Source organism: Pteronotus mesoamericanus, unplaced genomic scaffold (assembly GCF_021234165.1).
Source record: "Pteronotus mesoamericanus isolate MK-2021 breed Mesoamerican mustached bat unplaced genomic scaffold, CSHL_Meso_final contig_192, whole genome shotgun sequence".
Taxonomy (NCBI): Eukaryota; Metazoa; Chordata; class Mammalia; order Chiroptera; family Mormoopidae; genus Pteronotus; species Pteronotus mesoamericanus.
In genome coordinates this window covers 1,708,553-1,730,539 of record NW_026555082.1, presented here as the reverse complement: position 1 = coordinate 1,730,539, position 21,987 = coordinate 1,708,553, and the positions used below count along the sequence as shown (strand labels likewise).

Here is a 21,987-nt window from a genome sequence, read left to right as displayed (position 1 = left end):
GGACGGGAGGAAGAGCTGTGACCAGCTGCCTCAGGCGATCGGGGGACCACTGACCCCGGCCAAGCCCCATGGGGGAACCCACGCCTACTGGCGTCTGGAGTGGGGACGCGGGCACCGCCCTCCCTGGGTGGCCGGGAAGGGGGGGCCCGAGCCCCAGGTGCGAGGGCCACCCTGCCACAGCAGTGCTTCCTCAGCAACAGACGCCCCGCGAGCGTGGGGGATGCCACCGCACCCTTTCCTCCTGTGCCCAAACCCTAACGACAAAGCTGTTGCTTGTGGTCTCTCTCTGCGTGACGTGTTTATCACCAGACACAGGCCCTACCCGTTTCTTTAAGAAACTGTCCTTTAAGAAATCCACGTAACACTGTTTGAAAACATCAAAGCATATGTGCCGGGCCCCACCAACAGTGACCCCTGAAGGCCGCCGGCCGTGAGAGGCACAGGCGCAGCGCCCTCCCCGCCGACCCTCATGGGCCTTCAGGTCTGCGGGGATCCCACGGAGCTGCTCACCTGGAAATCAAAGGTTTCGTCGCAGTTGAAAACCAAAACAAAGCGTCCCAGCTGATGGCCAAGCGCCTTGACGGACTCGGTCTTCCCCGTGCCCGCGGGCCCTGCCACGGGAGGGAAGCATGGAGTCCGTTACACAGCGGGGAGCAGAGCTCTGGCTTTAAGACTGTAAACAGCAATTCATTTTAAAAAGTAGGTGCAATAAATGCAAACAAATGTAAAGTTTTTAGAACACAGCAGCCATGTAATTAAGAATATTTGAATCATCCACTTAATCTTTAAAAATGCCATTTGCTCTCATACCCCGCCCGTCCACGTTGGCGGAGTCACTTACCGAAGGGGGACCCGCCCAGCCTGGCCTCCAAGGCTTGCGTCATTGTCAAGTAGCAGCGGTCAGTGAGGGGCGTCTGGACCAGCTTGTCCTGGACACCCAGGTACTCAAAGCCATAGTTAAACTTGGCGTTTGCCATTTGGATCGACAACTGCTGCAGCACATCCGTCTGCTTAGGGTCGAAGTAAAACCGCATCTGGCTGAGCCACTCAAAAGATTTGCTGTTGTCGATCTTGCTCTTGATCAAGGACCTGGTGACATCTCTCTGGTGAACCAGCTCCGTAATCTGCGGAGAGAACGCTGTGTGAGCTCTTGGCCTGCGGAGCTGCCTCCGTGGGCGTGGGCATGACCAGGGAGACCCCAGGGGAGCACTGCCTGCGTCGTATGACTTCCAAGGGGTTAATTCGCTTCCTGCAAGGCTCTCCAGGCAGCGCAAGTAACCAGAACCAAGAGCAGCGGCAAACGCAGCAACACGTCACTCAGGAAAGGCTCTGGCACCAGCACAAGCCCTGACAGGGGACCAGCTGTCTCTGTCCCAACTGCCTCTCTGCTTCACCCTGGGGCGCGAGGCCCAGCCCCAAGGGACCGTGGGGCTTGCAGCTGCACCGAGCCCCCGGGCCCGCCAATACCGGCGCTGCACCCCCTCGGATGGGGGTGACGCGAAGGCGCGTGAGACCCTGGTCAGGGCGTCCCCTCCTTTGCACCAGGACGACGCCAGGGACACAGCCCCACGCCCGGCCCGGGGCCCATCCGTGCGCCGTCTGCTCTTCCCCCTGGCGCAGCGAGAGCCCTTTGCCGGCACGATCCCGTGGCCTGAGCTGAGGGCATGGAGCCTTGGGGAGGGGACGAGCAGGGCACCAGACTAACCAAGTGCTCCAGCTTCCGCCGGCGCAGTGGGGGCTGCTCCATGAGGACCGAGTCGGCCAGCACGTTGAGGGTGGCCTCCACGTTGCTCAGCACGGAGTGCAGGGGCGCCACGTCCCCGCCGCCGCCCGTGCTGCTCAGTGCTGTCTCCACGTTTTCGGACCAGGCTATCTGGGCCGACAACACCACAAGCTGGGCCTGAGAGACACAAGACACGAGGCACAGGGCCCAGGCGGTCACTATTTAGAGCCCAGCCTGCCTCGGCCCCAGCCCGCGCCCTTCTGCTCCATGTTACCTGGTACTTGTCGATCCAAGTGATGTAGGTGTTGGGGTCGATTGAAGTCGCTTTACCAAAAATCTCCACTTCTGTCACAGACTCGGCCAGGAGCCTGGCCAGCGTGACCCGCATCTCCTTCTCCACCAGTGTGAGCCACTCGTTGATTTTCGGATGCTCGGTAATTGACACGGGCGTTTTAAACATAACCTGAAACAAGTGAAACTTAAGAATTAAGATGTGCAAAGAGGAAAGAGATTTTTCCACACGACAAGCCCAAGTGAGCCGTACCTCCTCTCCTTCGCGGGATGAGATGCCCAGGACCACAGAGTTATCCTCGTTCAGGATGATGCTCGAAACTCCAGCAAACATCTTCTTGAAGTGTTTCTGTAACTTAGCTACGTTTTTGCTGTTTCCAATGATTTCAAGCAAATCTTCATCACCCACAAAATAGAACCTAGAATTAAAACAGCGTCCAAGTTGCTAGGATGTTACACAGAGACAAGGGGACTCAGGCGACACTTCTGACCGCAGCAGGGGAAGGCGCAGCTGGCGGGCGGAGCGCAAGCCCAGCCTGGACTCCACCCACATCCAGGCTCCCTCAGCCCTCAGCAAAGGGTTCCCACGCATCTAGCACGGTGCTGAGGAGGAATTCAACAAAACCTCATGTCGTTCGTCTGATGTCACAAATTCACTTAAAAAAAGTTTTATTTCTTTTTACAGGGGGAAGGAGGGAGAGAATACTGATGGGTGGCCTCTTGAATGCACGTCGCCAACAGGGGAACTGGCCTGCAACACAGGCATGTGCCCTGACCAGGAACTGAACCTGCGACCCTTCGCTTTGTGGGTCAACACCCAACCCACTGAGCCACGCCATTTAGGCCTCACAAATTCACTTTCATAAAACCTGCCTGAGTTACACTAAGCAGACTATGCAGAAAGGAAGATACCACTCAGAAAATAATCAGAGCCAAGTTTTTAAGATGTAAGCTGCCTGGGAGGATGAATGAGAGTTTAAAGAAAGCTTAGTAAAGAAATCCAAAGTAGAAAATGATTAAGGATTATTTGTCATAATTAGGAACCAACATGTGAAAGGGAAATGGTTTAACAGATTACCTGCAACAAAACCTTTGATGTCAAAAGTGACCGGCACCCAGGCCCAGGGCGGGGGCAGGGAGCGACTAGAAGAAAGCACATTGGAAACCGACGTCATTTCCACACAAACGGCGACCTACCTGGGGAAAGAGGAGCGCTCCCGTTCCAGGTACTCCCCCAGCGCTTTCTGGATCTTTCCCAGCAGGTCTGCCAGCCTCTCCAGCGACCGCTGCACCCCCTGGATGTTGAGGACGTCCATGACGAGGGGAGACTTGGAGACCTTCTTCATGAGCGCCAGAAACTCCATGCTGATGCTGCAGACCAGGCAGACACGAGGTCAGCGCGGGCCTCGGGAGTGGCTCCCAGGCCCGCCGACCCCGGGAGGGGGCCCCACCTCTGGAACCGCTGGGTCTCCACGGGCAGCAGGTGCTTGATGTCCGCGCTGCCTGTGAAGATGCCTTCCAGGTAGACCCAGCGCCGCTGCACGTCGATCCACACGTCGAAGAGGGCCATGATGCGGTTCAGCTTGTCTTCCCAGCTCAGGGCGTCCTCCTCAAAAACCTGGCGGGCAGACGGGAGGAAGGGGTCGGTGCAAGTTCTCGCTCCCACATGGATGCGGCGAGCCCACAAGAAGGCAGGGTGAGCTCGCGTCCAGCTATCTGGCTTGCGTTTAAAAAGCGGGCCCCGGGAGCTGTCCTCGGAAGGCAGGACAGTGACGGCGCAGGGGGAGCTCTGGCCAGGGAGGGGGGCCTCCCTGACAACGGCACCTTGTAGTACGGAGACAGCTTCATGGCAGAGACGCTGTTGATGTGCTCTTTGACTTTGTTGAAGAGGTCGTCCCAGCCGCGGATCAAACGACACTTGTTCTGGTAGTTAACCAAGTCTAATTCGTAAGTGTTCCACACTTCCCTTATCTGCGTTAGAACCAGAGAGAGCATGTCACCTCTGTGCGGGCGTCCGACCGCCAGCTGCACGAGCGCCCACGGGTTACAGGGACAATAGGACTGCGACGAGGCTCAAATCTACGGGCCAGCCCGAGACGCGATGCGAAGGCGCCCGCCCCGCCCGGCCGCTCACCTGCTTCAGGAACTCTTCCAGGGCCATCTCCCCCTGGGCCACGAGCAGCACGTCCTTGACAACGGCTTCGTTCTTCTGCAGGTCGACGTCCCAGATCTGGCCGAGGGTGAGCTCGGAAACCACCCAGTTCACGTGTAGCCGCTTCATCAGCTGCTTCCAGTGGCGGTCCTTCAGCGCCTCGGACTTCAGCTCGATCACCAGCATGTTGATCTGCAGAGAGAGCCGCCGCGTCACCAGGCAGCCGCGCTCCCGACCGGCACCCACGCTGCCGGCAGCGACCCCGTACCTTGAGGTAGCCTTTCAGGAGCCTCTGCACAAACTCGTAGGATGCGTACTGCCGCAACCGCGCGGGGAAGTTCTTCAGCTGGTTCAGGAGGCCGTCTAGGCTCTGCCGGAGCTGCCAAGAGAGACAAAACCGCATGAGCTTGCCAACGCTAGCTGAAAGTAGCTCCTTTCAACATCTCACAAAGCGGTTCTGTCCTAGGCTGCATGAGCGCCATCAACGACACGTGGGACTGTCAGGTGGCACTCGGTGAGCTCCCGACACAGCTTCCGGGCTGCCTATGGTCCCCTAAGTAAAGCCTGAGACCGTTCACACCAGGCAGCGCACAAACGCTGACTCTGAGGAGACGCACCTTCCGCGGCTGCACGGAGACCCACGGCTGCTCCTTCATCTGGTCGATCTGCTCCCAGACCTTGGAGAGCTCCGACCAGACGCCTTTGAGGTCCTGCAGCTCTTCTAGGGCCACCTGCGGGGCGGGGGGTGGGGGGAGCACAGTGAAGCGGTGAGACAGTGGGGGCAGGAAGAAGTTGGAAGGGGCCCAGGTCCAGGGCAGGGCAGGGGCGAGGAGCCCGCCCGGCTCCACGCTCGCTGGCTCGCACCTGGACACGCTCCTCGCTGCCGCCCAGCAGCCCCGTGTCGGTCAGCTCCAGCGCCTCCTTGGCCTTGGCGCACTTCTCCCGGTCGTCCTTCAGCCGGCCGAACTTGCCCTCGTAGATGGTGAGAGCCTGCAGCGCCTCCTCCGGGCGGAGGTTGCCCTGAGAGCAGACAAGCACAGAGCGCTACAGCGTCAGGTCCAGGACGGACGGACACCGAGGCTCTGCAATGAGGGGTGGGCAGGGAGCCTGCAGGGGCTTGCGAGCCTCGTGATCACGTCTGAGTGCAACGCTCACCTCTGTAGCAGACAAATGGAAACACAAATAAGGGAGGTGGGGCGCCTCTGAGCTCGGCCACCAGCTCGCTGAGTGCCCTGGGCGCCGGAGGGGAGCCAGGACAGACTCGGGCCCGCCAGCCACGGCCCCCGCCCCTGCCCCTGCCCCCCAGCCAGCTGCCACACCAGCGCCCAAGAGAGGCCAGAGCCACCAGGCGCTGCTCCGCTGGGCATGGCCTCTGCTTCTGCATTTGCACTGCTCACACGCCCCCTTCCCCACGGACGGCCTCCAACGACGAAGGTGAGAACGCCAACGGCAGTCTCGACACAGACATGCCTGGCCCAGAGCCCTCTGCACGGCGACCAGGGCCTCGTCCGCTAGTCAGCCCCCACCCCGCCCCCGGGCCAGCGTGCTGCAGAGACTGGCTTCCAACAGGGCTTCTGAACCGAACACGAATGCAGACGAGGGCCTCTAGCCTGGCTGCTCAGACAGGGCCAGGGCAGGGCAGAGCCCCACCTGGCAGACGGTGGGAGGCCAAACCGGCCACCGGGCCCGGTGTGGAAAGACCCCCTCCCCAAACTACAAGACCCGGGGACAGTCAGGGTCTTCGACCGCCATCCTTGTCTACGACTCTATAGCTTCCAGTCCTCAGTAAGAGTGGCCCCCGCTGCTGTCCTCCCACCGAGCTTCGCCCTTACGTCCCCTCTGCCTGGACCCCTGCCCTGCCCGCAGGCCGCCCACATGACCAGCCGGCTGCCCTGGTCCAGGGACCCACACCAACGGCGCCTTCGCTGCCACAGCAGCGCCCTCCTGCGCCCGGCCCTCGCCCTCCCATGGCCCATGCCAGCATGACTCAAAGCGCACGCCGCCTCGCCCGGGTTTACCGCCCGTCCCTCCCACGGGAGTCTAAGGCCCCGAGAGCAGGCCCCTGTCTTTTTAAAAAGTGCACGGCTGTATCCCCGACACCCAGCGTGATGCACACTCAGAGCTCGACAGACACTGAACGGACCCACAGGGCCGGGAGTGGCTGGCTCTGGGTTGGAGGGCTACCAACTGCCACGCCAGTGGCAGACAGCCGGCCCCCCCGCCCCGCGACCCCCCGCCCCTGGACCGGCCAGGCCAGCGGGGGCACGGCGCGCAGCCCCGAGCTGTTAAGTTCCTGCTGGGGAGCCTGAGCGAGCGGATGACGTAAGAACAGACGATCTTTAACCCCTGAAACCGTCCCGTCTGAAGGGACTGTCATGAGGGATTCTGAGTCAAGAAGTCAAAGTTGGCATTCGCGTTCTCAACGATTCTGAAGTACTGCTTTTCTAGTTATGAAAGAAAAAGTCTTTGTTATTAGAACGCTAAGCCTCGGCAAGGCCTTCTGGTTGGAGAGAAAGACACTGGATTGTGCTGCTGGTTTAGGGGTGCAGGGGCGCACAGAGGCCGGACTCACCGTGACAGGCTTGGTCTTCTCCCAGTCGGTCAGCAGGTCAGTGGTGCGGCTCTCCACGGCCCGGTCCTCCTGGACAATCTTCATCTGCAGGTTGGCCACCTGCTGCTGAATGGCAGAGTCCTTCCGCCGCATGATGTCATTGAAGGCCCCCCACTCACCCTCGATGTTGTCTATGTAAAGCCAGGAAGGAGGGAACTGGAACCTTTGCTTTTCCAGCAGGCGCTGACCATTGCGGTAGAGCTTGGAGAGTTAAAAAACAAAATGCGTTTTAAAATTCTGTAACAGTAACAGAACTACTGTCAGAGTCTATGGCAAAGCAGACCCGGCGGCTACAGGATGCAGAACATCGGTATGCCCCCTCCTCCCGCAGCCTCCTGTCCCGGGCGCCGAGGTCCCCGGGCGCCCGCCCGGCAAGCTCCGCACCCGGCTGCACCCGGAAGGCCCTGGAGAGAACCTCTACGCCCGCGCTGTGCCGTGTCCCCACCTTAAATTATAAAAAGGAAAGTCAAGTTGAACAACTTGAAGATCCACAACAAAAATAAAAGCTTTTTCTTTTCCTCTCCACTGCGCTAAAATAAAAGCTCTTAGAAGACAAGTGTGGCTCAGTGGACTGAGCACCGGCCTGCGAACCAAGGGGTTGCTGGTTCAATTCCCAGTCAGGGCACAGGCCTGGGTTGTGGGCCAGGTCCCCAGTAGGGGGTGCACAAGAGGCAACCACACATTGATGTTTCTCCCCCTCTTTCTTCCTCCCTTCCCCTCTCTAAAAATAAAATCTCAAAAAAAAGGACAAGCAACAGCGGGCCTCACACCTCACTGCACAGGGGAATCGCCTGCAGCACTTTATAAAACGCAGGTGCCCGGGACGCCCCATCTGCACGTTCACACACATGTCGGTGGCTGCGACACGGGGATCTGCAGACGCCCCTGAGTAACGGTCCCTACAGGGCCAGGAAGTCCGGGGACACCGTGTGAACTGCAACTGCTCCTAGAGCTCACCTCCACTTGCTTCTCAAACTGCTTGATTTTCCGTTTCAAAGACTGCACGTAGGTGATGAAGGTCACCGCGTCCGAGGTGCTGGCCGTGTCCACCGAGTGCTGCTCCAGCTCCTGTCGAGACTGTGGGGGGGTGCCACACACAGCATTTAACCTGGAGCCAGGGGGCCAGCAGGCGCCGGCGCAGCCCGGGCCCCGCCTCCTCACCTTGGAGATCTGGGAGTGGAATTCCGTCATGTTGGATCCGAGCATCTGCCCAAACTTGCTGAGAACCTCCTTATGCCAAGAGTCATACTTCAGGTTCACCTTGGACTGCACCTGCAGGCGGGCGAGCACGAGACAGCTGTCCGTTCCCTCTGGGTGCCCCCACTCCCGCTTCTTTCCAGCCCAGCAGAGACACCGCCTCCCAGAGACCTCCCCCGCCGATGCCTCTCCGTACGGCAGCGGGGCTCACCTTGCCGTAATCTATGACGACCGGCCCAAACTCCTTCTTGGTTTCCGCGTTGTCGAAGGTCCCCCTGGCCTTCCTTATCTGGACCAGCAGAGCCTGCCACTTGTTGAGATCCTCCCCGAGCCGGTTGTAGATGTTTTCGGCCTGCATGTCCCACAGGCACTGATACTGAAGCCAGACCTGCACACGGAGACCAGGCAGACGGGTGAGGTTTCACTGCAGGGACACTGACGCGTCCTCTGGTCCTGCTGAGACAGCGCCCGCTGATTCACCACCGTCGGTCGCACTTCAAGTTCTCAGAGTTTTCGTGTCAAAAAGGAGTAAAATTTATAATTCTCCAAAATGATAGTATTCCATAAGATTTGTCCAACTGTTCGTTCTTTGCGTTAAAATAGCAAATATCATCTAGTTAACCATATCACACATAGTCAAGACCTCCGCACACATCCTATCTCGCGCTCACGAGGGTCCGCAGCAGGGACTCGGGCTCCTTACCTTGACATACTGCTCAACCTCGGTCACGATGCCCATGACCGCGGAGTAGGACTCCTCCAGGGCCATGGGGCCGTCCGGCATCCGCGTGAGCGCGTTCCGGTAGAACTTCTCTTCTTCAGTCAGGTCGTAGTGCACGCCCACCTAGCCAAGCAAAGCCAGAGGTGAACGCAAGTGTGTGCAAGACCATTCACCCCAGCGTCTCCTCTCAATGAGGGTGAACTGGAAGAAGAGCCCCCGATAGAAATGCTGTTTAAGGAATAACACCCACTTCCCTACTCACAAGTGACCAGAAACCTACTTGTATTTAACTCTTCAAGCCAATCAAAGGAAGAGGAGGTTAAACACAGGGTAGAAAACATGGCGTCACCATAGGTACCCTGCAAGACTGGACCAGCCTTCGGAGCAGAGAGCGCGCCCTGAGCAGAGCCTCGGAGACCTGCCCTCTCATCCGAGAAAGGACAATGAAGGCCATGTCTTAAGCATGGGACATTGGCACAGACAAGATTTACACCCACTTGGATGATGGAACCGACGACATCGTCAATCTAAGTGCCCGTTACGTGCCAGGCACTGCTGCAGGTACAAGAAACATACAGACGAACCCCCCCGCCACCCACTCACGCTGCGTGGGCGGGGAGAGACAATGCGAACCACCGAGACTGTTGGAGGGAGAAAAGGCAGGGGAGCGGGGCGGCGGAGGGCAGCGCAGGCCTCAGAGGGGAGGTGACACCTGAGCAGGGAGCAAGCGGGTCTGCCACCGGGGTGCCGAGCAGTGGCCAGCGGTGCAAAGGCCCAGGGGCCAGCGCCGGCCTGGCATGTTCGAGGACGAGCGGGAGTCCAGTGTGGCCAGAGCAGAGCTGCTGCGGGCGGGGCGCGGGCTGAGGCGGAGCAGCCACGGTGGGGTGTGGGCTCCCGTGCTGAGAGGGACAGGAAGAGCACTAACGGGCCCTGAAGAGAGCGCGTCCGGACCAGCACACCCTTTAAGGCTCCCTCCGGCTGCTGTGCTGAACTGTGCTGAGGCCAGATTCTGGGGGCAAGGCCGGCGGAGGGCCTTGTACTGATCCAATGGAAGGCAACGGCGCCTTGGCAGGGGCCGCGGTAGGAAATGCCCTGCTGTGCATTCTGAAGATGCTCTCGGCCTGAGCAGGTTGACAGGAAAACAAGACTGGGGAGGAGCAAAGCTGAGGAGGGGACCAGAGACACACACTCCAGCGGCCACGTCCCTCAGCGGCCGCGAGGGGCCGCCAAGGAGGCAGCTGGGCGGGGAGGCGGGGCACCCTCTGCTACTTCAAGTCCACACCTGGAGGCCATGAATACTGCAGGAGGCCCTGTCCCTGGACACCTGGGGGCTGGGACGAGGGGGACAAAAGGGGGCCAGAAAAGGGGACTGGCCAGCGAGGTGGGCAGGAACCAGGAGAGGCCAGTGAAGCAGCGCGGCAAGAAGGGCGTGCACAGTCCCGGCCAGTCCTGCCGCCGCCGTTTCTGGAGGGCTGGGAAGCCGCACCAGCGGGCGGGGGGAGCCTGGCGACACTGGGCTACCGCTGTGGCAGTGACGGGCACACCCGAGGGGCAGGTGGCACTGGGGCAGCTGCACAGGGAACGCCCACGTTTGCCACGAAGAGGAGCAGAAAGGTTAGACGGCTGGAGGGGGACGGGGTCAAGTTCGTTGGCTACAGGAAGACTCAGAAGAGTGTGAGGAACTGCCGACCCGGGTGCGGAGCCAGCGCCCGGGGGGGCCGGCCACAGTGTGTGGGGGCGGGAGGTGAACAGGGGGACGGCGCCGACAGAAGCGGCCTGGGCTCGGGCGGGAGAAGCATCGGGAGGCGGCACAGGCCCCTTCACGGGCAGGAGCCACGCAGGCTCCGCGCCCGTCCGGACGACGCTGCCACGTTCTGGGCTCACGCTGCTGAGACTGCAGGCCGTGGGCAGTTGCTAGCACAAAAAAACCTCAGAAGAATTGAGTTTACGTCCTGCGTTAGGAGAAGCGATACATGTCCTGGCCGGGTAGCTCAGGTGGTTAGAGCCTTGTCCCGATACACCCGAGACTGCAGGTTCAATGCCTGGTCAGGGCACAGACAAGAATCAACCAATGATGCATCAATAAGTGAACAAATGGATGTATTGCTCCCTCTTCCATCCTTTCTCTCTAAAATTAAAACAGAGAGAGAGAAAGATGCTTCATAACAGGACCAAACAGGATCACTGCCTCCAGGGAGGGGGTGGTTGGGGGGGGTATTATAGCGGGGGGGGTGAGGGGGAAGCTGTCCGCCTGGGCACTGCTGGTCCCTGTGCCCGGAGGCCGGGACTGCGTGGACTGCGCAGTTCTCCTGCTCTGCAGGGAAATCCTGAGGGAGGTCGTGCTATGTATGGGATTTGCCTTAAAATAATCTGGTGGGGGGTATGGAGGGAAATATAAATGACACAAGATAGGCCATGTGTTGATAAATACTGCTGTGATTGTTTTGCCAATTTCCATAATAAAGTGTGTGTGGGGGGAGGGAGGAGGGAAGCAAGAACTAAAATTCCCAAAGTTCTTGGAGGGAATTTCTACGAACCAACCAAGACCAGAGCTGCAAATGCAACCACTGGGGAAAAAGGGCACTCAAAGCCTCTTCCCTTAGAAAGCTGAGCTTGGGGTCCGGAGTCCGAGAAGACGCAGCAGGAGCTGTAGTAAAAAATTTGGAGGCGGGCGGCCGGGTCAGAGGGCTCACCTGGTACCGCTGGCTCTGGATCCGGGGCAGAGACAGCACGACCATCTTCCAGGCGAACATCTCCTGGTAGAGCTTGTACCGGCACTCTTCGATGGGCGGGTTCAGGTAGATGACCTGGTTGGTGATCCTGAGCTCGTGCACGACATTCTGCGAAGAAGGAGTTCAGGGGCTCAGCAACTCGGTTCTGACGCCCCGCCCTCCTCTAAACTTCTGAGGTACTGCAGTCTGAACCATGGGGTCCGCTACTTCTGCTAACGCGACCGTCCGCAACCCGTGCCTGGGGTCTGCGCCCTCCCCAGAGGGCTCCACGTCAGGGCCACCAGTGCAGAGGGCCCCCGTGCCTGGGAGTCCAGGGCTGCCCCCTCGACGGGACGCACAGCTGGGAGGCCCGGGCCGCCGCCGCAGGGACCCAAGTCCGGCACGCGCTGGCGGGCCTCCCCGCCGGGGCCACCCGGGCCCCGGGCCAGTGCGGGCCGCTGCCGGGACTGCCCTCCCCCCGGTCGTCACTGGATGAGCTGTCCCTTGGACACACTCGTTTGCTTTCCTGAATCTCAGCGTTTTAAAAAGTATGCTCTGGGGATAAGTACTACAATATAAAAAAAGGGAAAACATTTTTCAATTATTAAGAAAGAAAACTGAGAAGGTAAAGTCTGGGAAGGAAATAAAAAGCCAAATGTGTCTCCCAGATCAAAGTTTTACTCACAGTTCTTTTAGGTGTCTGATTGGTGAGACCTTTTTTCTGATAAACATTTCACAAACCACATAAAGCCCCCAAGGCGCCTAGTGAATCCCTGTGAGGTGCACGCCATCATGGCCGCCACTCACAGCAGGCGTCAGGGCCCATCTGCACAGCGTGAAACCGCACAACTCGCTAGAAAGCTTGCCAGGCCCCGGCTGACCTTGTCTCCACACACGGGGACAGGTGTGTAGAGACCCAACTGCTGCCCCACGTGGCGACCGCGGTGCTGTCACTGCCTCTCCGCCAAGACTCCGAGCACAATTTTTGTGAAAACAGTGACGTTTCAAGGTCAGCCTGAAAGCCTGCTGGTAGCAGACTGTGTTCAGTCCTCGAAGTGGTTTCTGGCACATGTCTTTTTCTTGTGTAAACGTATTTTTCATTTTCTAACAACTTTTCTGAAATAATCTTAGACTTATAGAAGGGTCTCAAAGAAAGCTCAGGAGCTTCCCCACGCCCTGCACCCACCGCACTACGATGGGCACCCGCCGGGGCCTGAGAGGAGGCGCCCCCCGAGACCCGGCTGCAGCCCCACCGCCCGGGCCCGCCCCGGGCACCGCTCATGTGACGTTCTCTCAGCTCTTCCCTTTCGGCGTCTGGCGACCTGACACCTGGACAGCACTGGCCCATTTATGTCACGACGGGAACGAGGCTGAGCGCGTTGGGGGGAGACCGCAGCAGGGAAGTGGCCCCGGATCACACTGCGCGTGACTTGCACCCAACGCCGCGGGCAACGCCGACCTGGGCCACCTGGGCCAGGAGGAGCCTGCCGGGCCCCTGCGCGGGGCAGAGGCGTTTCCACGGGCGCGCTCCGCGGGGAGAAGCCTGCTTTCAGGCAGGCGGGCTGCCCCGGGCAACACTCACCTTGATCTTCGGCTCCCCCCCCGGCTTGTGGCTGACTTGGGGCGCGTCCGTGTCCATGTCGACCTCCGCCTTGTCCTCGGCCTGTCCGAGCAGCACCTGGGTCCAGGCCCGCAGGCCGGCTTGCAGGCGGACGCCCAGGATTCTTTCAATCTACGGGGAAAGCGGCGTTGAAGGGCAGGAGCCTCCCCAGACCTAGCCCCCAGAGCACGCCGCACAGAAAGCGGCGGTGTCGGGTCGAAGAGGGTGCTCCCAGCTGCCACCGCCCGCTCTGACGCTCACTTCCGGCGCCTTCCCCCGCCTCGGGCAGCGCATCCCCGCCAGGCCGGCGGTGGCCCCTGGGGCCGAGTCCCTGGCCCTCCCAGCTCGTCCGTGACCAGAGAACAGGCACAAATGAGCGGCCGCAGCTACAGTCTTGGTGTTTAATATAGTAGAAAACTTGCCTCAGGGGTAAAGTTTGCTAACTACAGTATGTAGATTAAACCATTTTCTTTTTCTCTTTACTGAGGTATTATTCACATGTAACATTACATTAGTTCCAAGAACAGCACAATGATTCAATATTTGTACATATTGCCAAATGATTAGAGTAGGTCTAGTGAACACCTGTCCCCCTACATAGTGACCTTCGTTGTTCTTGTTGCTGTTAGAAGTAAAGGACAAAGTCTTCCCTCTGGCCTAGAATGAGGCCAGTGCATCGCCCACAGACAGGACATCTGCGGGTCTTTGCGAAAGGCCTGCCGTGGGCCACAGCCCGTCCTGGGAAGGTGGGGGGGCCCGTGAAGAACGGGCACGGCCAGGGGGTGCAGAAGAGTCGGGGGGGGTCACTCTTCACTCTGTCGCTCTCCCATTGTGTGAACGCCCTGCAACTGATTTATCCATTTTAAAAGGGAAAGGAAGAGAAAAGCCGTGAACCATGAACAGCTTCGGAACGGACCAACGACCACCTGTCCACTGAGTGACCTCGGCCAGAACATCCTCCTTTTTGAGACCTGTCAGGATGTCCACCAATGAGCACATCCGGACACATGGGCTCTCCGCGGCTGCCCCCACACCCCTGCTAGGTGTCTGCTGGGGCTTCCTTCTTAAAAAGCGTGGGGGGGGAGGCTATCAGAGAAGGGCGCCTGGAGGGGGCGGGCAGGGTGTCCGGAATTGGACGGGCGGGACAGGGCAAGCGGCTGTCCGCATGCAGGTGATGGGACCTCCCGCCCCCAACGCGACTCGGCGACAAGCATCGTCGGCCACCCACTTTGGCTCTGTCGTTAAGGTCAATGAGGTTTCTGGAGAGGAAACTGGACTGTCACCGCAGCTTCTGCAGAAAAAGGCTTTTCCATGGCCAGTTTAACAAGCCCACGAAGCGGGACCCACCCACGTTAACCGTGCTGCCCGCGGGCCCGGCCTCACCTGCAGGTCCAGCTTGCTGACCCAGAGGGGCAGGTTGGAATACGAGTGCAGGTTCAAGTCGTCCACGGCCTTCTGGACTCTGTTCAGGATCTCGGAGAAAGTCTTATGATCGTACATACAAGTTTCCAGGGAACGGACTTCTAGGTCTATTTTTTCTTCGATAATCAGCAGATCATCCACCTAAAGGAAAACATCTTTAATACTTAAAACACCTACTCACACTCTCTTAATTTTTAAGTACGTTCTTTTCAACTAATTAACAAGTGCTCGAGACAGATTCTTCCATAAACAGCCGATCCTACCGGGCAGAGAGAGGGAATGGATGAAATTACCGGCTTGCCCCCCCCCCGCCCCCCCATCCTGCTCACAGAGGGGCGGCCTCTGACTGGCACGTCGGGGGCAGGAAGTAACCGCGCTCTGCTGGGCGCCTTCCCTGCCCTAAGGGGCTGGCCGTGCACCCACGTGCAGGGGCAGGGCAGGCAGGCCGCAGGCCCACACCGCCAGCGTGGGAGCCTGGGGCGGAAGTCTGGGTTGGGGAACAGTGACAGCGAACTCCCGGGCTGAGGCTCTGCAGGCAGCGCCGCCACTAACGACGCTTTCGTTCCGCTGTCCGACTCCTGTCTGTCCTCTCTCAGCGTCTAAACTCAGGTGCTAGTTCCTAAAGGCCTCCCCGGAGCCCTGGCTCCACCCAACGGCCCTTGAGCAAAGGGGTCCCCCTCCCTGCCAGCTGCCTGTCTTCTGCCCTACGGACCGCGCCCACCGACGGGAGAACCCACGGAATGTTCCCGTGCCCAGCCCTCCCCCGGGGCAGGGAGGCTGACCAGAACACACCTTCTCCTGGAAGTTGAAGACGGTCTCGGCCAGCCGCTGCACGTAGGGGTCGAGCTTGTAGGACTCCCAGATCAGCGCGATGCCCTCCGCGATCAGGGCCTGCACCTCCTTCTTCAGGCCGGCCACCAGCAGCGAGATGGTGTTCCGCTCCTCCACCTTCTCACAGGTGCGCTCGTACGTGCGCACGCTTTCGATCAGGGAGATGGCGAACGGGTAGAGCTGGTTGGCTTGGTGAGCTTTGTTCACAATCGCCAGCGGCACTCGGAAGCCAAGCCACTTGAGGTTGCGAACTTCTTTTGAAAGAGTGATAATCTCGGGAAGGAAGTTGACCTTGAGCTTGAGGACGTTCCCGGACCGGCCCCGGACCCGAGTGCTTTCGATGGTGAAGATGCGCCCCGAGACGCCCAGGTTCCGCTGCTGCACCTTTCGGGCCCAGTCGTCGAATATCTCCTGGGTGTTGAGCTTCATGCGGAAGCTGTCGCCGTCCTGCTTCAGCTTCTGCCCCTCCACGTGGTTCTCCCAGCCCTTGCCCAGCACGTCCTCCACGCGCTTCATGTAGGCGGTCAGCTGCCTGTCGATCTGCTTTGCCCAGATGATCGACCCTGACACAGGCGGCAGGTCGCGCACGTGGCTCATCTTGCACGCCTGGCTCTGAGGGTACTGGACTTTGAACTTGTCGTGAAGAGACTCGATGTCGTCCTTCACGCGCTGGATCAGCTGGGTCTGGTACTCACGGATGGCCCCGCGGATGTGAGGCCTGACAAACAGTGCGTTGAACCTGGAGAAGATCCTGAACATCTCGTTGGCGTTCTTGGCTGTGCCCAGCTGGTCGCGAAGGCGGGCGGTGATGCGCGTCTCCACCCTGTCGATCCGCTCGTCGTACCGCTTCATCGCGGCCTCCCACGCCTCTGTGCCTTCCTTGGACACATCTAGCCCGTCCACTTCCTTGACGTTCTCGTAGGCCAGGTTCACCTCCTCGATAGCATTGGCGTCCGCGGCGTCGAAGAGAACCTCGGCCACTTTCATATCCTGGGGCTCAGGGACCTCCCCTTGATTCTGCTGGGCAACCGCCGTGACCTGAAAGGGAAAGGTTCGTGACAAGAGGTCACCGACAAAGACTCACATTCCGTTTACCCCAGCAGCGCAGATGCACAAATTAGCAGTCGGCTACGGGGTGCGCCACTTTTAGCCAAACAGGTTACAGGCAGGACTCAGCAAAGCAGGTCAAACAGGACACGGCGTATGCTCGTGCCGCACTACACAGACCTTCTGACAGTGCAGGCTCTCCGCCTAGGAAGCTAAGTGACACTTGAAATCTGGGTCCTGGGTACTCCTCTTTTCCATATTTTGTCAGCAAGTAGAGCTGCGCACGAGGGCACAGGGGTGCTGCCTACACACTCGGTGCCCAACAGTTTTCCTTTTTGGTTTTTAAGCCCGTAAGTCCTAAGCCACAGGTGGGCCCACTCAGGGAACACCAGAAACCTGCGCCAGCCCTCTGCCGGCCGCTCCCGGAGCGAGCGGGCAGGTACACGTGTGCACGCGCCTATCACGAACTGCGCTGACCTGAAGGACGTGGACTGTGCGATTTATGTGCAAAAAGAAAACACAAAATGCTCTTTAAAAAATGATACACAAGAAGAAATACATGGCAAAAGGAGTTAAGAAACCCTAGGTCGGAAGGACTTGACACTGGTCTCAAAACTCTCATGTGGAAAATAAAGGGTGAACATTAACCACCAACACACTCGAGACGCACACACTAGCGCCACCCTCAGGGAAAAGACGCTGAGGACTCCCCATGAACGCGCACTCCACCCCGAATGGCGGGCACCCCCCCAGCGAGGGAAGCCTCCTAGATGGCCCTTTTCCTAGACTGGAACCCCCATAACATTTTACTGTTAAGGTTTTCAAACTACAGGAGCGGGGGAAGAAGGATAACCCCACTTGGGGTCTAAGTAACATTCAGCCAATTAGTATTTGCTATGCATTGGCTTCATCATACATCTATCTAGTAAGTCCCTTTACCTATACGTCTCAATGCATCATATGTTTCTGGACCAGGCTTTTTAAGGGAAGATAAGCGCTGGTGAGGAGAAGAGAAAGTTGAATCGAGAAGAGGAAAAAAGCATGTACGAAGAAAATGAGTCAACCATTTTAATAAGTCTCAGGCGTATGCAATTATCATCCGCACTTTGCAGATGAGGAAATCTGGAGAAAAGGTTCCGTAATGGGTCCAAGTCAGGTAGCTAGTTCCACGGAGGGTTACGGTTTACAGGCCAGGAAGCCCGGCTCTAGGGCCCACGCAGTCTGAGGGCAGGAGGGCATGGCTGGGGGTTAGAGACTCAGGCTGAAAGTGACACAGATGCCCTAGAGCGTGAGGATGCAGAGAGATGAAAACGGAGCTCAGGAAGTATGGGCAGCGCAGGACAGAGGCGAGCAGCTAGCCCCAACCCCAAGAAAAGAGAGGCCACCACGCAGCCCCGCGGCATGGACGGCGGGGAGCCGCACCTGCGGCCGCAGCACCCGGACGATGACAGCCCGCAGCTGCTCGTGCTGGCGCCGGAACTTCCGCATCTGGTCCAGGCGGGCCTGCAGCTTGCGGTGGGCAGGGTTGATGCGCCACACCATCTTCAGGTTCTCCTCCCTTTTCCTTTTGACGATGTCTCTCAACAGCACCTGAAGTTTCTCATATTCATCGTCCCACGTCTGAAAAACTTCAAAGCACGCGACCATGACCTAGGATAGAATTCAGGAAAGAAGCCTTGTTATCAAAGCAGTTTCCTCTCGGCACCCTGAGATGAGTTTCTGACATATCGAAACTCACTTTTTCAAATTCTTCATAAGCAACGTGCATTAGTTTTCTAGTGCCCAACACTTTGAGTAACTGAGAACTCAGGTCTCTGGAAATGGCCTCCACCAAGCGCAGCGCCCTCTGAATGGGGTACTTTGTGTTCCGGATCTTCCTCAAATGCGTGAAGATGGCCACGAGGGCCTGCCTTATCTTGTCCAGCTCGGTGGCGGACAGCAAGTCATTCAGGGGGAAGTCCTTCATCAGAGGGTTGTAGTCATTCACGGTTTCCAGGGCCTGTTTTAGACCTGGATTAAGAGAGGCAGTTAATAGTTTTCATGTAAAGCAATAACAACGCTAATATAATGGCATGTGTCAATTTCACCTCCGATGACAAACAAGGATATTCCGTGCGGGCTTAATGCTGGGTGAGTAGAGTGAAATGTGTCCTCGTGATGGAATGTTTTGCTGTTGCAAAAGATTTGGTGACACAGAAATTGTTTATTGTTTGAAACAAAAAAAAAGCTATGTCATTAACAGGACGACTCTAGCGAGGCTTCATTTTTGTTAAAAAGTGTCAGGCAGCTCATGCCCTCTAAAGGCCGCCAGGGGGTACCTTCATTTTTTTTTTTTTTTTTTGCTTTCTATATTATCTAAATGTCCTACTAGTAAAAATTAAGTTTAGAAAAACTAGAATTTTATCATCTTTAAAATCACTACAATGGCCCTGGCTCAGTGGATTGAGTGCAGCCTGGGAACAAAAAGGGTCACGGTTCAATCCCCAGTCAGGGCACCTGCCTGAATTGCAGGCCAGGTCCCCAGCAGGGGGCGCACAAGAGACAACCACACAAGGATGTTTCTCTTCCTTCTTCTCCCTCCCCAACCCCCAAAAATAAAATTTTAAAAAATCTTTCTTTTTAAAAAATCACTAAAATGTAAATTTTATACCCAAGGCTCAAGTTAGGTGAGTGCGTTATTGACGTAACACAGACGCCCCTGGGTCCTAGTCTATTTTTTTTTTTTTACTTCCTTTGGTGTAAGATTAAAAGAAAAACGTGTTAGAAAAAAACAACAGTTCCAGAGGTGTTACAAATAATTCGAGGCACCCTTTCAGCATTACTAGATGCCCAGGTGACGTGCACAACGCGATCAACGTCATGGGGCGATGTCTACCTGGAACTTCCCGACCTTCATGCGTGGGCCCCCTACCACTCTGGAGGGAGGGAGGAGCCTGGCCAGGGCGGCGTCCTCTCGGCTGCTCTCACAGCCGCTGGGCGTGGAGTGCACAGGCATGCGGGCCGCGCCCGGCCGCCCGGCCGCCCGCAGGCCACTCACGGCCACTCACAGCGTCGCCACGCAGAAAACCCAAGGCGCCTCGCCCACTTTCAGAACACGGAGGAAGGCGAGAACGGGACAGAGCAGGTGAAAGAAGGAAGAGAAAGTCCTAAGCAGCTCTCTGTCCACAGCCCTGTGGGCAAGTAACTTCTGCTTCATGGAAACCACCGCCCTGCCCGGACTGTCTAAAGCCCACTTGACTTCACACCAAGGCGGCGCAGCCTACTCGGGGAAGCCAGTGACTGAGCAGCAGGGCGAAGTCCCATGGAGGAACACTGGCTCAGTTTTCTCGAAACCCCGGAAGGGAACGAGAGGTACGTGGAAAAATCATTCCCATTAGCTCGAGCTGGGGGAAAGATGGGACAAGATGCCAGAGAGGGAACAATCGCGATGGAGTGTGTGTTAATTTTCACCTAAATTATCAGCAAGACCTCACAAAAGCCAGGTAGGTTGCCCGATGGGACGGTCGGTTCCTGTTCCTACCTGTGTCTGTGTCGAAGCTGACGGTGGCGTGGAAGCGCTTGCCGTGCTTCAGGATGTCCAGGGTCAGCAGGACCTCAGGGCTCTCGCGCTTCTCCTGGATGCGGTACAGCGCACGCTCCAGGTTCAGCCAAAAACTGATTTCCTGTAAGGCGGTTCCTGAGGCAGGATCACGGTCCAGTTTGGTCACCTTTAAACATAGAATAACATTCCAGGGTAGGCACTGTTATAAGAGGTGGGAAAAGTCTCATTAACTAAACGCATGCATCACAACTTAACTTTCACACTTCAAGCGGACTGGCTGCCTGTAAACAGTCGGCGGCTGAACCTGAGGTCACAGGTGGGCGTTCAGGGCACAAGGGCAGCCGCTCACTGCCCTGGGCCGGGACGTCCCGCCGGGCGGTTCCGGGGCCACGGGCAGGGACGGCTGACAGTCCCCGCAGAATCCAGCCCACCCATGAAATCCCAGGCCAGGTCTCTCACAGAGATCGAAGAGGGAGCGTTCGCGCGCTCCCGGCGCGTGCCCTTACTTTCTGAATCTCCCGGATCCAGCGGTTAACCCCCGACTGCAGCTGGTTGAGAAAGGTCGGGTCTTCCGCCTTGTCTCCAAAGTCTGTAACTTTGGGCTTTTCTCCACGTTCATAACACTGCTTTGCGACGTTTGTGATGATTGGGTGAATCGGCAGGCTGATCTCTGGAATCTCAATGTTCTGCTGCAGGTGAAGGAGTCCCATCTCAAGCTCTGCAATCTTTTTTTCAACTGAAGGAGCCATTTTATCACCATCCCTAAAGAGAGAAAAATATCTCAAAACTTAGTGCGCTATTGGTCTCCGAAGATACGCTCTTTTAGGTCACATCTTCAAATATTAACATACATTTTATGAAGGCAAGGGGTTTACATCCTCTCGATTGTTAGCTTCATCCTCCTGATTCCCGAATATTATGTCACCTCCCAGTGTCTTAGGAACACTTGGTGACATGTGACTCACACCAGCAAAGGACACACGGTTTTTACCTGTCTGCCTTGCCAGACTCTCTGATGTAGGATTTAAAAAAGGGAGCCACCGCGTTGCTGATGAAAGAGTGCAAGGTTTCGTAGGGCGAGTCTTCGCTGAGCGTGAGGACGCGGAGCTGGGAAGACACTGGCTTGTCTGCATCGATCACTGGGGCACGTTTAATGAAGGCCAAGCTGCAAGGAGGCCAAGGAAGACGTTAGAACGGAAAGTCTCACTCCTAATGGGTCTCCCTTACGGTGGCCTTCTCTGTGTTGCATTCAAATAAAAATTCATTTGAATGTTTCAGTTAAATCCAATTAAGAACAGACTAAATTGTTGCTTTCCTAGTAGTGAAACACAGTGTCTTTCTGTCACTCAGGTGAGAACCAATCGAATCAAGGACATGGGGACAGCATGGTTTGCCTGTCACATAAATGGGCTACGGTCATAACCTTGGCCTTATTGAAATTGACCTCCCTAGCAACAGCAAGTCACATGCCGCCACAGACCTACCTCTGATCTGATCTAATTTCTATCACCCCCTTGCGGCACTAAGTCACACATCAGCTTGAGGAAGCAAGGGTACCCCCAGGCTGCAGCGAAAGAGGGCGCTCCAGGCCCCCCACCACTCCCGGCTCCAGCTCCTGCTGTGCACCCCACCCCCACCTGAGTCACCACGTCAGCTACACGTCCCCTTCTTCAAACGTTCCCTGTGCTTTTGTGTTTTTGCTTAAGAAATCTATATTCAGCTGCTGAAATTCCAAGCACTGTATTTTGCCTTATATAATGTGCATTTCTGCCCAAATTTTTGAGAGAAAATAAGGAGGCACATTATACATGGGTAGTACTAATTCCGTACATATGTAAATGTTTTTAATTCTTTTATTTAAGCTTATGCATTAAAAGTGTAACTCTAGAAAGCAGTAACGATGTCCATATGCAAAATAATATCCTAGATAACCATAATTGGTGTTGTTTCCAAATATAAATAAATAATTGAATTAAAAAATTAAAACAAAAGATTTTTTTTTCCCTGAAAATTTGGGCCAAAAACGTGGCTGCACATTATACAGAGGAGCGTGTGATAAGTGGCAAAATGCAGTACCCCTCCAACCCCACCTCCCGCGTCACTGCGCCCACGGGGCTGTCTGCCGCCGGACGCAGCCTCT

General features: G+C 57.1%; 1 protein-coding gene across 1 annotated transcript in view; it reads right to left on the bottom strand.

The window, feature by feature from the left end:
• The window catches only part of DYNC1H1 (dynein cytoplasmic 1 heavy chain 1), a 60,414-nt gene that overhangs the window by 29,307 nt on the left and 9,120 nt on the right, over positions 1 to 21,987 (bottom strand). The window contains exons 3-28 of the mRNA XM_054567736.1: positions 20,839 to 21,012; positions 20,354 to 20,609; positions 19,827 to 20,013; positions 18,045 to 18,316; positions 17,729 to 17,956; positions 15,221 to 16,297; positions 14,390 to 14,569; positions 12,989 to 13,138; positions 11,389 to 11,535; positions 8,678 to 8,818; positions 8,186 to 8,362; positions 7,939 to 8,049; positions 7,735 to 7,854; positions 6,739 to 6,978; positions 5,031 to 5,186; positions 4,784 to 4,897; positions 4,435 to 4,545; positions 4,149 to 4,358; positions 3,839 to 3,985; positions 3,466 to 3,632; positions 3,212 to 3,385; positions 2,268 to 2,433; positions 1,998 to 2,186; positions 1,706 to 1,900; positions 842 to 1,124; positions 511 to 611 (exon numbers count right to left, since the gene is read on the bottom strand). Coding sequence (XP_054423711.1) covers positions 511 to 611; positions 842 to 1,124; positions 1,706 to 1,900; positions 1,998 to 2,186; positions 2,268 to 2,433; positions 3,212 to 3,385; positions 3,466 to 3,632; positions 3,839 to 3,985; positions 4,149 to 4,358; positions 4,435 to 4,545; positions 4,784 to 4,897; positions 5,031 to 5,186; positions 6,739 to 6,978; positions 7,735 to 7,854; positions 7,939 to 8,049; positions 8,186 to 8,362; positions 8,678 to 8,818; positions 11,389 to 11,535; positions 12,989 to 13,138; positions 14,390 to 14,569; positions 15,221 to 16,297; positions 17,729 to 17,956; positions 18,045 to 18,316; positions 19,827 to 20,013; positions 20,354 to 20,609; positions 20,839 to 21,012 — 5,473 coding nt within the window. The remainder of the gene's footprint in view (positions 1 to 510; positions 612 to 841; positions 1,125 to 1,705; positions 1,901 to 1,997; positions 2,187 to 2,267; positions 2,434 to 3,211; positions 3,386 to 3,465; positions 3,633 to 3,838; positions 3,986 to 4,148; positions 4,359 to 4,434; positions 4,546 to 4,783; positions 4,898 to 5,030; positions 5,187 to 6,738; positions 6,979 to 7,734; positions 7,855 to 7,938; positions 8,050 to 8,185; positions 8,363 to 8,677; positions 8,819 to 11,388; positions 11,536 to 12,988; positions 13,139 to 14,389; positions 14,570 to 15,220; positions 16,298 to 17,728; positions 17,957 to 18,044; positions 18,317 to 19,826; positions 20,014 to 20,353; positions 20,610 to 20,838; positions 21,013 to 21,987) is intronic.